The following is a 16,161-nucleotide window of genomic DNA, read 5'->3' on the forward strand; positions in this document are numbered from 1 at the left end:
GCGGGGGGCCGTCCCAGGGGACTCACCCGGTAGGAGCACTTTCCACTTGGGGCTCTTCCGCTCCATGTGAACGGACTGTCCTAGCCCCTGGCCCCCCCCTGGCCTGGCCTGGTGGCCTTGGAGCAGCTCCCTTTGGCCTGGGGGAGGGGTGAGGGGGGCGGAGCAGCAGGGCCAGGAGGAGCAGAGCTGGGCTCTCTCAGCTCTGCAGTTTAGTCTCAAGAGCAGACTTCTGAGAAGTCCGCTGAGAGAGAGAGAGAGAGAGAGAGGCGGCTGCCCAGCCAGCCGCGGCACAACCACGCGGGCGGCAGGCCCTCCTCCTGCCCTCCCAGCCTCGGGCCCGCCCTGGCACACACCCCCGCGGGCTGCACATGGAGCTCCGGAGGGCGGCCGGTGGCGGGCGCTGGGAGCTGCGGTGGCCACTTCCTGCTTTCCCTGCAAACCCCGGCACTGTACTTCTCTGGGCAGCCCCAGTGGGCCAAGGTATTCATTGCTACGAGGCAAGAGCAGAAAGGACTCCAGGTCCCACAGGGGGTCCCACAGCCCACCCAGGTCCCCCTTGTCCATGCACATAATCACTGGGCAATCTATTCCGAGCACCTGCTACGCGCCATGTCCCCGCCATGTGCTATAACTCGCTCCAGGCAGAAGGAGCCGCTCACATGGCCGCGTTCCCAGAGGTCAGGAACACCAAGGGCAGTCATCAGGGAGGCACGGGCCAAGGACAGCTCAGCTCCAGCAGAAGGAAAAGGTGCAGGCCCGGTGACGTGAGGCCTCTGCAGGCGCCCCGCGGGAAGGCTGTGACAGGGTAGAGGAGAAGCAGAGGCAGGGGTCCTGGGGCTCTGGGGGAATTCCAGGGCGGGCTTGGGGAAGCAGGAAGCTACCCCCCTCAGGGCTGTGGTCTCTGCCATCTGGGACAGAAGCTGCCGTGGGAGACAGAGGAGGTCTCATAAGGGGAATGAAGCCCTCTTAGCTTTTGGGGTCTCCTCCCCGGAGGGGTCTCCTCTCTGCCCTATAAAGGTCGAGAGGCCCCATTCCAGTGCTCCCTCCTCCCTGCAGCCCTCCTGGGTGTAGTACACTTTCTCAGTCATTCTGCCCCTTGTGAGCTCCATCTTGGCCTGTGTGGGGACAGAAGGGGTGGGCAGTTGCTGGGGGTAGAGACCATAGCTCAGCTGCCTTCCAGGGCAGGCAGAGGGATGCCCGGTGCACCTGAAGGAGGGCCCACAGGCTGCTTCCTGGGCGTGGTGGTGGGAGGCTACGGGGGGCGGCAGAGCCTTGTCTCGGGGTCTGGGGTGAACCCCTGCCCTGTACCTGGGGTGGGCAGCAGGGCTGGGCGGCGGGGGCTTGGGGACGGTCCCGGGCTGGGACTTCAGCCACATTTCTAGCGCTTTGTTGCGTCACCTCCTGGGAAAACACCAAACTGCAGTAAGAACGTCCTGGGATGGGCGAGAATCCAGCCCCTTCCAGAACGCCCCCCAGCCAGGGAGGTGTGGGGACCCCCGAGGGTCCCCATTCCCCATCCTAAGTACGGTGCTTGGTTACTAGGGTCACCCCCACAGCAACAGTCCCGAGAGAAAGGTCCTGTCATCATCCTCATGTTCCAGAGGAGGAGACTGGCCCAGGATGACCCAGAGTGCACCAGCTGGGGCTGAACTGGGTTATCTCAGGCTCCTCCTGGAGCTCAGCCATGAAGTCTGAGGGGTCAAGCCCCGGCAACGCGCCCACAAGGGTGCTCAGTGTCGCGCCAGCACTCAGCACATCCCTGTATGCCCCCGCGGTCCTCACCAGCCGGCCCATGCTTTAGTCGAGAGCTCGGACCCCACGCCCCTCGGGCTGCACATGGCCAGCTCAGCCCGGCCGCTGTGGCCGGTGGGGTGGGCCAGATAACGGCTCCCCAAAGGTGGGCATGTGCCAAACCCTAGAGCCTGTGAGTGTGTCACGTCGCCTGGTGAAAGGGACTCTGCAGACGTGATTAAGCTAAGGGCTGCGAGACAGAGAGGTGACTCTGGAGGGCTCAGGGGGCCGATGCAATCACAAGGGCCTTCATAAGACGGAGGCAGGGCTGCGTGGTCTCCGACGTGAGTACAGAAGTGAGAGGCCGGAGTGATGTGGCGAGGAGCCACAAGCCTAGGGAGACTTGGAGGCTGGCAAAGCGAGGAAACAGATTCTCCCCTGGAGTCTCCGGGAGGAGCCAGCCCAGCCGCAGCCCCTGACCTCCCGACTGTAAGGTCATAAAACTGTGCTGCTCCAAGCCGCTGAGCTCACCGATTTCTTACAGCAGCAGCAGGAAAGGAGTACAGTGGGCAGAAAGCTGTTCCCAGACTCCCAGCTCCTGTATACAGCAGCTACTCAATAAATACTCTCCTCTCCATGTTTGCCCCAGGGAACTCACAGCCCCTCCTCAGAGTCATCCAAGTTCAAGTGAGAGAAAGAACCAATCATTTTCAGGTGACCTTCAAGAGTCCTTGACCCCTATAGGTCAAACCTCTAGAAAAGTGGGCAACACGGGTCCCTAGAATTTGGAATTTAGAATAGTTTGGAGCAGCACCCTGGGAGGGATGAAAAGTTCTGGAATGGAGTAAGAACCTGCCTGGAACATCAGCCCCCAGCCCAGGAAGCCTGAGGAGACATATGACCCCTATGCGTGCGTTTAAGAATCCCATTTTCTCCTTACCATCCCCCGCCGGGTTCCCCAGCCCTAGACTGAAAAACTCGTATTTGCTGTACAGATGTCTACAGGGTACCTATTATGTCCACTGTGCCAGGTTCAGGAGAGAGACAGGACAGTAAGATACAGTCCCTGCCTTCATGAAGAGGGCAAGTGTGCTGAGCACAGGTTGCCCCAGGGCCTTTGCACTTGCTCTTCCCGTGGCCCGGAACCTCCTGCCCAATACTCCCTCCTCAACAAGGCCTTCTGTGACCACCCTGCCTGAAGTCACAGCTCTCACCCCTCTGTGTCCCCCTACCCTATTTCTCTTCACAGCACCTAACACCGGTGGGATCACACGTTTTGCCTAACACAGTCTTTGGCACAGAGTAGTAGGTGCTCAATAAATATTTATGAACAAATGCACACACGTGAATGACAGAGTTGACGTGCACAGAGGCAGTCCTGGTGAGAACACAAGCAAAGGTCTGCTGGGAGAGGTGCCCAATTTTCAAATGGTTTCTGCTCTAAATTAGGTCATAGGTGCAACTTGGTGCGGGGCGCAGCAGGGCGGGGGTGAGCGGAGGCTGGGCAGGAGGGAGACAGGTGGCCACGGGGGCAGGCAACCTTGCAGGGGCGTGTGTGCCCAGCTCCAGCTCCCTGAGCCCCCACCCGAGCCCCAGTACAGCTGGTTCTGCTGCTTAGCTCACCTCTTCGTTTCCACCTGAAACCTGATCACAAACTTCCTCGGAAAGAAATGGGGGCTCAGGCATGCAGACCCTCTGGACAGCGGCTCTGCGGGGAGAGAAGGGCTCTGATCTCTGGGCCATCACGGACTGCATTTCAGTCAATGCTCAGTTTATTGCTTTATTAAACCGTGCACGTTAAATTCTCTTAGTTCATGAAACCGAAATCAGTCAGAGAGACACCAGGAGTCACACACCAACCAAGAGACCAGCTGAGAGCGAGCGGACCCTGGGTCAGCCGGAAAACAGAGAGAAGGGTCTTCAGGCCCGCGGGGTCAGTCCCCGCTAAGTGTCAGAGAGTCTCCTGGGGCGACACGGACCCACAAGCAAAGGGCCTCTCAAGGCCACCTGGCTTTCTAACCTCCTGCCCCGACTTGCAGGCTCCGCGCTCCCCAGCATTACCTGAGTTCCCTAGAAGATAAACACGTGGCTAGCTGCAGAGAAAACAGGCTTCGGATCCCAGCTCGGCTGCAGCCATGCACGGGAAGGGAGAGAGGGGAGAGCGTGGGGAGGGCCTCGGGCGGCCAGACAGTGCCTTTCCAGCAGAGCTGGTGAGAGGGGGTGCGCGGGGCTGGAGAAGCCAAGGCTGGATCGGCCCCCGCGCCCTCGGAGCAGCTGCCACTTGGCAGCTGGGGCAGGCGTCCTCCGAATGCCTCTGTCAAAGCACTCAGCACCAGCGCCCGCTCCAAGTGAGGCCTGCCAAGCACTTCTTGGGGCCGGAGCCAAGGAAGCAAGCGGAGGCCCTGCCTTTCTGGCCCTAGAGGCCCAAGGCCGGGAGCCCATTTGCCCAACAAAAGAGACAAAAGCCTTTGTGGGGCCAAGCCTTCAGGTGGCCACCAGTGTGCTCTCTCTGTGGGGCCAGGGATGGCACCCGGCACCCGTGCTCCTGAGAGCCAGGCCCCGCGCTAAGCCCCGTGTGGGGAGCCACTCTGGGATCCTCACAGTGACTGTGCAGGAACCGGGCTGTGGGAGGCTGTCTGCCTCATACCAAAGGCAGGGAAGAGCCGAGGCAGGACTGGCACTTTGGGAGCAGGAGTTCGGAAACACGAAGTAGCCCCAGGATCGGCACCTATACAGTCCACCTCCGGGCGAGTCATATTGCCTTTTTCCCCTGGACCCCCGACTCCAGGAACTCAGCCCGGGGCGTGAGGGGCTCCGCTCCAAGGAACCTGCCCGATTCTCCACTGCCTTCCTTTGTTTGTGTCCTCGGCTGGACTCTTGAAGGGCACCTTGCCCAGGAGAGCTGGGTGAGCTGCAGCACCTGTGTGCAAAGCTACCCTGTGTCCGGGGAAACAGAGGTGTGCATGCCTTTTCCTGCTCTTTGCACAGACAAGGCTGAGCAGGATGGCCCTGGGAAATGTGCTGTGTCAGGTGGTTTCTCAGGAGCAGACAGGAAACAAGGATGTGTGTACAGGTGCCTTCTAAGGCAGAACACCCGGGGAGGCTGGGGAGAGGACAGGAGCAGGGAGCGAAGGCGGCAAGAGCCAATTCCAGGTAAGGCCCCAGCCCTGCAGGAGACCCGGAGGGTAAGCTGCATCCTTTGCTGGAAGCCAAGGGACTGGGCTTCACATTCCCACACCTGCCAGGGCTTGAGAACTCCCAGCCCTTCGCCTAAAGCACAAAGGGCCCAGGGGAGGGTGTCCAGGTGGAGCACCACAGGCTCGGACCCAAGTTCTCGGAGCTCACGGAGCACCGGATGAACTGCCTGCCGGAACAGGCGGCTGGGGCAGAGATGGCCAGCTAATCCTCTGCAGTGGCCGGCCCCTCCTACACCAGACTGCCCACGCCCCACCCCCTGCATCTGGGCGGGACGGGAACTGGTTCAGGCCAATGGAAGGGACATGGGTCACCTCGAGGCCAAGGTGGGTGAGTATCCAGTGGCTCTCCTGTGTTCTCTTCCTGTGTCTGCTGGTGGTGGCATTAGGGCACTCCAGAAGCCAAGACATGGCAGAGCCACAGACTGAGGGGACACTGGGACCCTGTGTCACCCAACAGGAACCACGATGGGCTCAAGATTATCTGTCCCAGCACCTGTCGGGACTTGCCCTGACTAACAATTGATTTTAGAAGTGACTTCGGGGTCGGCAAACCAAGGACCCTGAAAGATGTCCCTGTCTTACTTCCTGGAAGCTCTGAATCTGCCCACGCCATCCCTCCCACGGCAAAGGGGAAGGAAGGGTGCTGTTCGCTGACCTATGGCGTCGTGGGCTCTGCAGACGGAGCACAGGCCGCGGGCTGGGGAACACGAGCAGGCTCCCGAAGTCGGGAAAGCCCAGGACACAGATCCACCCCTGGCACGGCCGGAGGGAATGCAGCCCTGCCCACCCCTCTGCGTTTAGCCCAGCGAGACCACGATGGGCTCCCGGCCCCCAGAACTGTAAGACAGTAAATGTGGGTTGTTTTAAGCCACCCAGTCGGTGGTCATCTGTTACCGCTGCAGCAGGAACCACAGAGGACAGACCTCTTCCAAGCTAAGCCACTGCCATGGGGGTGGACAAGAGCAGGTGAAGGGGGGCATCTTCTGGGCTGGCGGGTGGGGGATGCACGGCCTCCTCCAGCCATGCCAGCCCTGTCCCTCGCTCTGCTGCCCCATGAACTGTGGTCCCCCAAAGCCCGGAGTAATGAGAGTGGAGGCTTTCTGGGTGGGAAGAGAGCAGCAGCTCTGGGTACAGAAGGAACCTACAGACCACCCCCAACAGGGGTGGCCGGCCCCAGTCCCCCAACATGGCAGGTGAGAAAGGGAGGAGCCCCAGGAACAAGCTCTAACTGCAGAGACAATTCTGGCCTGGTCTCTTGTGACCCCACTGCAACCCCTTTAGGGGGTCTGTTACTACCACTTCCTCTCTTTTTTAAAGATTTTATATATTTATTTGAGAGAGAGAGAGAGAAAGGGAGAGAGACAGAGACAGGGAGAGCACAAGCAGGGGGAGGGGCAGAGTCAGAGACAGACTCCCCGCTGAGCAGGGAGCCCAACACAGGACTGGATTCCAGGACCCTGGGATCATGGTCTGAGCCACAGGCAGACGCTTAACCGACTGAAGCACCCAGGCGCCCATCCATTATCTCTCTTAGTAAAGACATTATTTGCTAATTCCACAGCTCAGAAAGGACATCTAGGGCCTTTGGACACAACTACGGGGCTACCACTTAGCTGTGCAATATGGCAGCCCTGATGATCACACAAGAAGCACATTCACAGAGACCACAAGGTGAATGGCACACCCAGGAGTTGTGCAGTCTGCAACGTACACAACCTTGCACAGCAACCCTGAGTACCTCCTAGATGCTCATCCCACTGACACCATGCTACAGGAAGACTTCATTTTTACCACACCTCCTTGCCACTGGAACAGCTAAGCTTTGGGAAGATTCTGAACCTTGCAAAGTCTCCATGTCTGCAAAGTGCATTGCTGACTTGGAAACTTGGACCTGGGTCTTGGACACCAAGCCACACCCTTGTTTATCACCAGATGGTGCTGCTTCTCTCCCAAGGAGGCTGCGGCTGCACAAAGGTAATTGTTCAGGAATGCCTGTTCCCGTCCACTTGTGATGAGCTGGGAGTATCCTTTCGCTGGGTTTTACACCACATGTGAGTGTGCCGCATGAGAAACGGATCTCGCTTTGACTCAAGGCTTAACAATGTCGGACGGAGCTGAGCCTGGGGTCTTGTAACCCTACGAGAGGAGGCTGTCCAATGGCCAGGTTTGGGTGGTGCCCTTCTCCCACCCGCCGGAGACTTCTGGTCAATCCAAGGCGTGTGGCTTGCCTGAGCCCCCACTTCCCCTGCAGCCCCAGAACAGTACTCCCTACAATCAGCATGTGCCCACATCCTAGGTGGGTGCTCTGAACCATGCAACATCGGCCTCTGGGAGAGAACAAAGCAGGGGGGCCACCCGTGTCCCCAGGGGCACCCAGCCCAGCCACCTGGTCCGGCACAAGGGCTCCTGCTGTGACAGCTTCCTCCTCCTGGTAAACGCTGCTGTCTCTACTTACAGGATGTGTTCAGGGAACTGAGGGTCAGAAATGGACTGTGTTGGGTAGCTACCCTGCAAGGAAACAGATGCCCACGGCCCCCTGGGCCTTCTGGGAGAGGCCCCTGCCCCATTGAACACTGGGGCGGGAGCCACCATTGCAGGGGGCGGGGAGAGGCGGTGGAGAGACAGGGGTTCAGAGCTCTGGAGCGAGGAAGTGACAGGACGGTGTGTGTGTGTGTGGCACTGTGTGCGTACGGATACGGGTCCTGTGTGTGCCTGTGGTGTGTGTTCAGAGGTACGTGTAAAAGTGCCCCAGGGCCTATGTGTGCACCTTTGCGTGCAGTGCATTGGCTGGGTCTGCGTCTGCGCCCGTGTGTCCCGGCTCCTATATCCATGTGTCTGGGTGTGCTCGCCCCCCGTGCCTGCCCGCCATCCAGCTGGCAGTGCACAGCTGGCCCCGGAGGCTGCGTCCGCCCGCCCGATGAGAGGTGGCAGGTGTGTAATAAACCATTAGTCACTGTCATGTTTCTGAGCAGCCATCGGCGGCCTCCCGGGGAGGAGCCTGACTACAGGACGGCGCTCCTGGCAGGTCTCCGGCTGCGAAGCTGCCCACCCCCCTCCACGCAGGGCTGCAGCCTGACGGGAGCAGCTGGCAGACGTGGGCCTTGGGCCCCTGCCCTGCCCCTGGGCAGCCCCGGGGCTGGGGGGCTGGGCCTCGTGTGTGCCACTGGGGGGCGGGGAGGCGAGGATCCCCTGGGGTTGGGTTTTGCAGGATACTACGGAGAGCTGAGGCGTGGGTGGTATGGAGGAGGTGGGGCAGGACAGCATCCTTGAGGATGCTCCGTGCTGCCTGGAAGAGGTGTGGCCAGGTGCCTGGGAATCAAGTCACAGCCGTGCTGACACCAGCCAGCACTTGAGAGCACTCAGGGCCAGCCCCGTACTGAACCGCCTTTCATTCCCACGCCTGCTCGGTAAGCCAGGCCCTCTTGCTAGCTTACGTTCCCATTTCTCAGATGAGGAGGAAGAGGCATGGAGTGGAAGAAGACACCTGTCCGGGGCTCCGGGTGTCCTGGGGGCTGGGGGGAATGGCTCCCCAAATAGCATCCGTCCCCCCCGACCTGCATGCCCATCTGCCTGGGTCTGGGAATCCCTCCAAGGACTGCACGGCCCGGAGGCCCCTGGTCAGCAGGATGTGTCCTCGCCGAGAGCACTTCGCAGAGAGAAAGAGGTGGGTACTGGGGTTGTTCTGGAGACGGATGCCCCCTAGGAGCTGCCTGAACCCCACCACCCACTCCCCACATCGGCCTGCCTGGCTCCTCCCGGGGCGTGTCCTCTAATAAGCAGTGCTTTCAACGGGAGATTGCACCAGGGGCTGGCAGGGGTCTCGGGACTTGGTCCCCTCAGGGCAGTGACAGGTGAGACACATACAGGGACCCCCTCTGAGGGGGCTTGCAGACAAAAATATGGCCTAAGGGGCTGCTCTAGGACCCTCCCCAGATAAGAACTCAGGTGCCCACGCACACCAACATCCAGCCAAATGGCCTGCCTGGGATCCACTCACTGCCCCCGGCTTGGGTCCCGGAGGCCCTGCAGTGAAGGCTGCAGGATTCCACGCTCCCAGGCTGGTCACCCAGGGAGGGACACACTCTGTCGTGGACCGGGTCTCCAGGGCTGGCGTGGTGGCAGCAAAATGCATGCGCTGGGCTTTGGAGGGCACGTCTCCCCTCAGACACATGCCCTGGTTCCCTCTGGCCCAGCTGAGGCTAGCCCCCGAGAGAGCCGCGTGCCAGGCCCCGGCGCATTCACGATGGAGAAGCCCAGGAACGGTCCCCGCGGCACGGGCGGAGAGGGGGCGGGAGCGCACGGCATTGCGCAGGACGTCGGAACAGCACAGGGCGGTGACCACACAGAATGACCCGGGATGCCAGGGAGGGCAGCCGGCCGAGACGTGGCTCAGACCCCCAGGAAAAGTAGATAATCACGGTCTGAGCAAACACAGCGTGTTGGAGAGAGCCGCGTGCAAGCGGGCGGTTCCGGGGGTTGGGGGCACATGGGAGCAGCCAGGCAGAGGGCCCGTCTCAGCGCTCGGCCCGGCAGTGGGGTATTGGCCGGTAGTGGGTTCTGGTGACCCGTTACATTCGTTGTAAAATGCACGAGTGAATACAATGCAATTACAGGTAACAAATACAACACAGACAGGCCGTATGTGAATCAGGGATGAGAGGCCTTCGGGAAGCAGGGATCCTGATGAAACCACAAGCTGATTTAATCCCTGATGAGCGTGAAAAAAAGATCCAAACTCAAGGAAGGGAGATGCGGCCTCCAGGCCCTCCCCGAGAATGTCGTGACCGTTGGGTGGAGGTCTGCACCCAAACTCAGTGCTGAGAGCCACCCTCCCTGCTGGGGATGGCACGAGCCACGCCAGCACCCAGAGACAGGAACGCGCCAGTGTCTACCTGTGCCGGCGAGGTCTGCTCCGGCCCCGGCCACGCCGCTCTGCTGACACCGGGTGGGCCCCGGGTCCTGGGCCGTTCTGGGGCCTCTGGGAGTGTTCTCTGCTGTGGCACCTGGCCGGGGCTCAGGCTCCCTGGGGGGGCCGTGGGCAGCTGTCGATGCCTCGAGAGATGCAGACGTGACCTGGAAGGACAGGAGGGGACAGGGTGAGTCTTGGCCGGACTTGCCCAGAGGTGCCCAACGGGTGGGCCCCCAAGCTGCTGGGTGCCACTCCTCCCCCGTCATGGCCTGGCTTTGCCTGACTTGGCTGAGCTGACTTGGGCAGTGCAAGGCTGGTCCCCAGCAAAACCAGGGTGCGTGTCTTCCTTGCCCGGTGACCACTTCCCGAGGACACCAGGTTGGCCACTGGGCAGTGGGGTTCCAACAGACGGTCCCATCACTCCCCGAGCCCCTCAGCTCTGCACGGAACATGGCATAACTACCTGCCTGTTAAGTCTAACTATGATGATTGAATTGGCCAATCTTCAGTTCACTCTGCCTGGTGGTCACCCCATTCCCCGCAACCGCAGCCCCTTGTTCCGTATTTCTTTTATTGTGATAAGATATACCTAACGTACAGTTTACCATCTTGACCCTTTGTAAGCGCACTACCTGGTGGCATTAAGTACATTCACGATGTGCAACCATCACCTCAACCCATTTCCAGAACTTTCTTATCCAAACAGAAACTCCATACCAGACCCTCTGACATCCACCATTCTACTTCCCGTCTCTATGACTTGGACTATCTTGGTTGCCCACATCCTCTTCCCACATCTGGGGAAACTGAGGCTCAGACAGGCGCAGGAGGAGCCTGAGGTCACAGAGCCGCTCAACTCCCGGGCTGACTCCCTCCCAGTCAATAAGGGCTTCCGGTCCTGGGCTGGCACCGCCGGCCTCAGAGGCCCTGCCCTGTCGGCGAGGGAGGTGGGGAGCCAGGCCCTGCACGGGTTCCAGGGCTTCAAAGCCTACAGCTATCTGGGGGCCAGTCCCGGCGCCTGGCGACCCCCCACTTCCCCACTACGAGCTCCAGGGCTGTCGGAAAGCAGCTTCATGTTGATCCAGTTGTTTTAGGGATTAGTGCCATAAAACCAAAGTGCCCTAAGAGAGATGGATGGCCCAGAATTCCCTGGGTGAGCAGGGGCTCCACCAGCCCTCCCTGTGAGAGGCGGATATGTTTACCGTTTGTTTCCGGGAATGCTTTAATTTATGGGATCCATATGGTGACACTGCCCAGACCACAGCCCCCACAAATCCCACAGGCGTGCTGGCGGCTTAGGCTGGAGCCAGGAGGAGGAGGCACCTCAGCCCGACACACTTTTTTCACTCGCTCGCTCGCTCAGGGGCCGGGGGCCCGTCAGCATGGCAGGGACCCCAGAGCCCCATACATATCCCGTCTTGTCGGGCTTTAGCTGCTCTTGCAATCTTATCCTAATTATCCTGGGAAACTCTGCCAGGCGGAGGCTGCCGTGTCCACCATTAGTCATAGGATGGCTTGTCCAGCCAGCCCGGGAACTATCTACGGGGTGGTACCTGGTCAAACCAGGCAGCCTTCCTGCAAACCTCCTAGGGTGGGCTGTAGGGGGGAGTGGAGCAGGGCAGTGGAGGGAGAGGCTGGTTCTGACCCCTGCCCACAGGCTGGTGCAAGGGAGAGAGGGGAAAGCACCCCCTCCTGCTTCTCCTCCTGGCAACAGCCATGTACACACCAGGACACAGAGGCACGAGGAGATAAAGTAGCCTGTCTCAGCTCCTACCCATAATTGGAGGTGTCGGGATTTGAACCCAAGCAGTTGGGACCAGACTCGGCTGTCACAGAGCAAGTGGGGGACATAGCTTTTAAGTAGAGAAGAGCAGAGAGCAAAAGAGAATTTGGGCAAGAGAGGTGCAGATGACAAGCGCTGCAGGACTTAGAACCACCCGGGGTTGGAGAAATCTGGGCAGTCTTCTTAGAGCAGGTGGAATTTGAACCAGGCCTTCAAGGGAGCAGGTTTTGAAAGTGAGGGAGGATGGGGAGGGAGGAGAGATTTGAACCCTCATCCCTGAGGGGCCAGAAAACTATGAACAACGTCCCGGGTAGGTCAGGATGTAAGGGGAACGGCACGGTCTCAGTGCCACCGGTGTCACATGGAGGGGACAGAGCTCCATCTTCCCAGATCTGATTTTTCAAGAGGAGGCTGGGAATCCACTGTCATTTATTTATTTTTTCAAAGATTCTTATTTATTTGGGAGGGGGAAGTGAGCATGCAGTGGGGAGGGGTAGAGAGACAGGGAGAGAGAGAATCTCAAGCAGACTTCTCACTGAACATGGAGCCTAACCCGGGGCTTGATCTCATGACCCTTAGATCATGACCAGAGCCGAAACCAAGAGTTGGACGCTTAACCGATGGAGCCACTCAGGCACCCTGTACTCTCATGATTATAAAATACTGGCATCTAGTCCAAAACATGTTAAAACACTGTGTGAACCCTACTCATCTGCTGCTGGTAGGATTGTAAAATGGGGCAGCCACTTTGGACATCGACTGGCAGCACCTCAGAAAGTCAAACATAGTGTTACCGTGTGACCCAGCAATTCCACTCCTGGGTGGATAGCCAAGAGAACCGAAAACCCATGTCCACAGAAACACTTGAACGTGCGTGTTCATAGCAGCCCTCAGTTCCACAGGAAAATGAATCTGTGAGCAGAATTCACATGAACTTGGAGGCAGGTCCTTCCCCGGTCGAGCCCCCAGATGAGTGTGCAGCCGGCCGGCACCTTGACTAGCAGCCCGTGAGGCCCTGAGTGGAGGACCCAGCTGCGTTGTGTGAAGATAAACAGGTCGCTACAAGCTGCTAAATTCGTCACTGTTACGCAGTACTGGATAGCTAACACAGTGCCCAGCCCTGATATAAATGTTCCTTGGTACACTGCTGCGTGCCAGAAACATGACGGAGACTGGATGCCAGTCCCTCCTCCGTGCTAGCTCTTCCACCGCTGTGACTATCCCTGGGAGTGAAAGGATTTCACCCCCTTTCCTCTGGTCCTCGTCTGCAGCTGCCCATGACCTGGGCGGGGGGGGGGGGGGGGGCGGGGCTCAGCCAGTATTAATGATGGGCGAGGCTGCCTGCGGACACGTGAATACGGATCATCTCACGCCAGGCTCGTCTTAAGCGGATGCAAAGGTTCTCAGTCAGACCATCAAAGGGAGGTAAAGAGTCGCCTTTCCTCTCGCTTCAAAGCCAAATGTATGACAATTCCTGGCTAAGAGAAAGCAGGCCCTGAGCAGACATATTCATCGTGCCCTCTCTACCACAGTCGAGAGTTCCAAGCTCTCCACTTAAGGTACTCGGAGGACCAGGCCTGGGACATACATTGTTCCCTGCCCTGAGGACCCTGGCAATCGGCAGCATCTCAGAGTAGTCCACGGGGCCCCCGCAGATGGAGTGGGGTAAAGACTATTGTTCCCTTTATTTTCCTGGACTGGGGCCACTATGATTAAAGCGGTAGGCGGTTAGTGGGGCAAGGCAAAAGGGGGCAAATTCCCAGGGTTCTTTCAAATAAAAGGGAATTTGCAGCCTACCACTGACTATCCTAATGGGACCTTGTATTGTTACACTTTCTCCAGGGAACTGAGTGATTTCTGGAGAAAGTCGACTCCAGGCAAATTCCGGTGCTGGGGAGGAGGCGGATGCCATGTCCCTGCTCCAACAGGAAAACCATGCCATGGCGTTGTCAGCACCCAGTTTTGTCTTATCAATCTTACAGGTTCATGAGACCCCCAAGTCTGGAAACCCCTGCTCGATTGTTTTTAAAAACAGTCTTATTGCAATATAATTCACATCACTATCCAATTCCCCCATTTAAAGCGTACAATTCAATGGCTTCTAATATACCCATGGAGTCATGCAACCATCACTAGAATCCATTTCAGAACATTTCCATCTTCCCAAAGGAAGCCCGACCTGCTAGCAGCCACTCCGCATCCCTCCCCGGCCCTGGCAGCCACGACCTCCTTCCTGTCTCTAGAGATGTGCCTTTAAATGCGGTACCTACGGCGTGTGGGCCTTCTTTCCCCCAGCACGTTTCCAGGCTCATCTATGTCGCAGTGTGCAAAGCATGTGTTTTTGAAAACCAGGGACGTTCGCATGGGAGGGCCCGCAGCAGCCCAGGGGCTGGATTTCTTCCCCTGCAGCCTCTGTGGAAGAGCCGGTGTCCGCCTCCCTCCCGGTACCCAGCCAGACCCGAGCTGTCAGCCGCCCTGCCGTGGGTGGGCACATGCCTGGTCCCGGCCACTCTCCCCGGCTGGGACATCTTAGCATAGTGACCTCGCCGGGCTTCTTTTCCTCTTTCATAAAAAGGGGTGGGATGACAATGAGTGTCTACTGCCCAAAGGGACAGGGGAGAGAATTAGACGCTAAATGTACCTGGCACATAGTAGCTGCTCAAGAAACAGCAGCTGGTCTCGTGAGCAGCAGTATAAGCATGAGGAGCAAGAGCCAAAGGGTGCAGCGACCCGGGGACCCCACAAGGCCTGGAGGGGTGCGTGCTGAGGAAGGCTTCACTGCACTGGCCTCCATGGGGGGGGGGGCTCACCTGGCCTCTGGGGGGTTTCGGCGGCAGCCAGCAGAGCCACCTTCCAGGTCCTCTCCCCTGCTGCTGGCCTAGAGCCCTGAGTCAATCAAGGGGTCCCTGCAGGAACTGTGGCAGGGTCTGGGGCATGGGTCCCCCCACTTTCCCTCATCACCCTGAATCTTATTTTAGTTCCAAGTCAGCTCAGGATGCACTCCAGGAAGCCAGCTGTGCCAGCCTTGAATAAAGCACACGTGGGACTGAGTCCTAAGCTGCTGCTTACTGCTGCCATAAGTAAGGGTGAGAGGCAATCATGACTCTCTGAGCTCAGTCTATGCTTCTGAGAAATGGGCTAGTAATGCCTACCCTAGATTTACTGAGCACCTGCTATGTGTCAGGTGCCCACCAAGCTCCTGACATCGGTAGCCCATTAAATCCTTCCAACAACCCAACCTTAACTCCCACCTTGCAGAGCAGAACACGGAGGCACAGAGAAGTCAAGTCAATTGCCCAAGGTCACCCAGCAGTCACAATCACGGTGGAGAATCAGGCCAGTGCTGTGTCCTCTGTCCAGCACCTAGACCCCACAGAACCTGGCACACAGCGCTGTTCACTGAGCACCAGCAGGCCTGATTCCCATGCTCACTACCACAGCAGACACAGAGCAACGCCGACTGCAGTCTCCAGCACGCGAGTCTGTGCTGCCGGTAAACGGCAGTGGGTTTGCTGATGGGCTGTGACTGATTTATTTCAAGAACAAGGCTGGGAGGATGAGACAGGGTGTGGAGCTGCCAGAGAAGAGGAGGAGATGCCAGCATCCCAATGGCACAAAAGAACACAGCTCCACCTTCCCTTTGTCCCCAAGGAAAAATCGGGCACAGGCCAGAAGCCAAGTTTGGGGAGAAAAGTCACCTCCCTCCTGAACAGTGATGGCCGGATGCATGGCTTGGCCGGGAGGCTGGGTGGGCACAGCCAAGGGGCACCTTCTGAACCGACCGGAGACCTGTCTGCCAACTGCTGGGGGACGCGGAGGTCACAGGACTGCCGGGGAGAGAAATAAGGGGACATGGCCCAGCCCTGCCGTGGGGGCGCCCCTTCCCCCTTCCCAGGCCCACCAGAGCCCCCGCTGGAGCCCACCCACAAAGACACTGTGCTCCACACTCTCTGGTGGGACTCCATGCTTTGCTCCGCAAAGCTGGTGCATCAGGGGACAAAAAACAGTATTTTATGCCCCTTAATTCCCTGTAATAGCTCCATGAGGGCAAGTAGAGAGCTCCAAACACTGCAGTAAAGGGGATGGTAAGGCTCTGGGTCAGGGGGAGACGGGGCTGCCAAACGCAGAGTCCCCGATGCGCAGACAACTACAGGGTTATTAAATGTGCGGAGCAGACCGGGCGTAATCAGAAACTTATTAGATGTGGAATACACACAGCACCCAGTAAGTGAGTAATCAGGGACTAATTAAGCTCACGCGACTCGGCAGAGCGCGCTGGAGAGGCTGGTGGCTGCCGCATCTGTGACAGCAATTAGGGGCACTCGGCTGCGGCACCGGGGGGGGGGTGTGTGTGTCTCGATCCAACTCCTCCCCACCTGAGTCCTCCCAGGTGCTCCCACGTCTCAGGGGCTGGAGGGAAGGGGAGGAGGCGCCGTAAGGACAACAGAAGACCAAGAGGACTCGGAAAAATGAAATCAAGGTTTTGTCCCCGGCTTCACGTCTGGCCAGGTGACAAGTTGCTGCGACCACGTAAGGGGACA

At 58.8% G+C, this 16,161-nt stretch overlaps 1 protein-coding gene across 4 annotated transcripts in view; it reads right to left on the minus strand.

Annotated features, from left to right (window-relative positions):
- Nucleotides 1-16,161, minus strand: part of GSE1 (Gse1 coiled-coil protein) — a 408,420-nt gene that overhangs the window by 246,447 nt on the left and 145,812 nt on the right. For all 4 annotated transcript variants that reach the window (XM_045772840.2, XM_045772842.2, XM_045772843.2 and 1 more), the window contains exon 2: nt 9,821-10,001. In XM_045772840.2, the coding sequence (XP_045628796.2) occupies nt 9,821-10,001 (181 nt within the window). The remainder of the gene's footprint in view (nt 1-9,820; nt 10,002-16,161) is intronic.

This window comes from Ursus americanus, chromosome 21 (assembly GCF_024610735.1).
Source record: "Ursus americanus isolate L20-20 chromosome 21, mUrsAme1.1.p, whole genome shotgun sequence".
In the NCBI taxonomy this organism is placed as follows: domain Eukaryota; kingdom Metazoa; phylum Chordata; class Mammalia; order Carnivora; family Ursidae; genus Ursus; species Ursus americanus.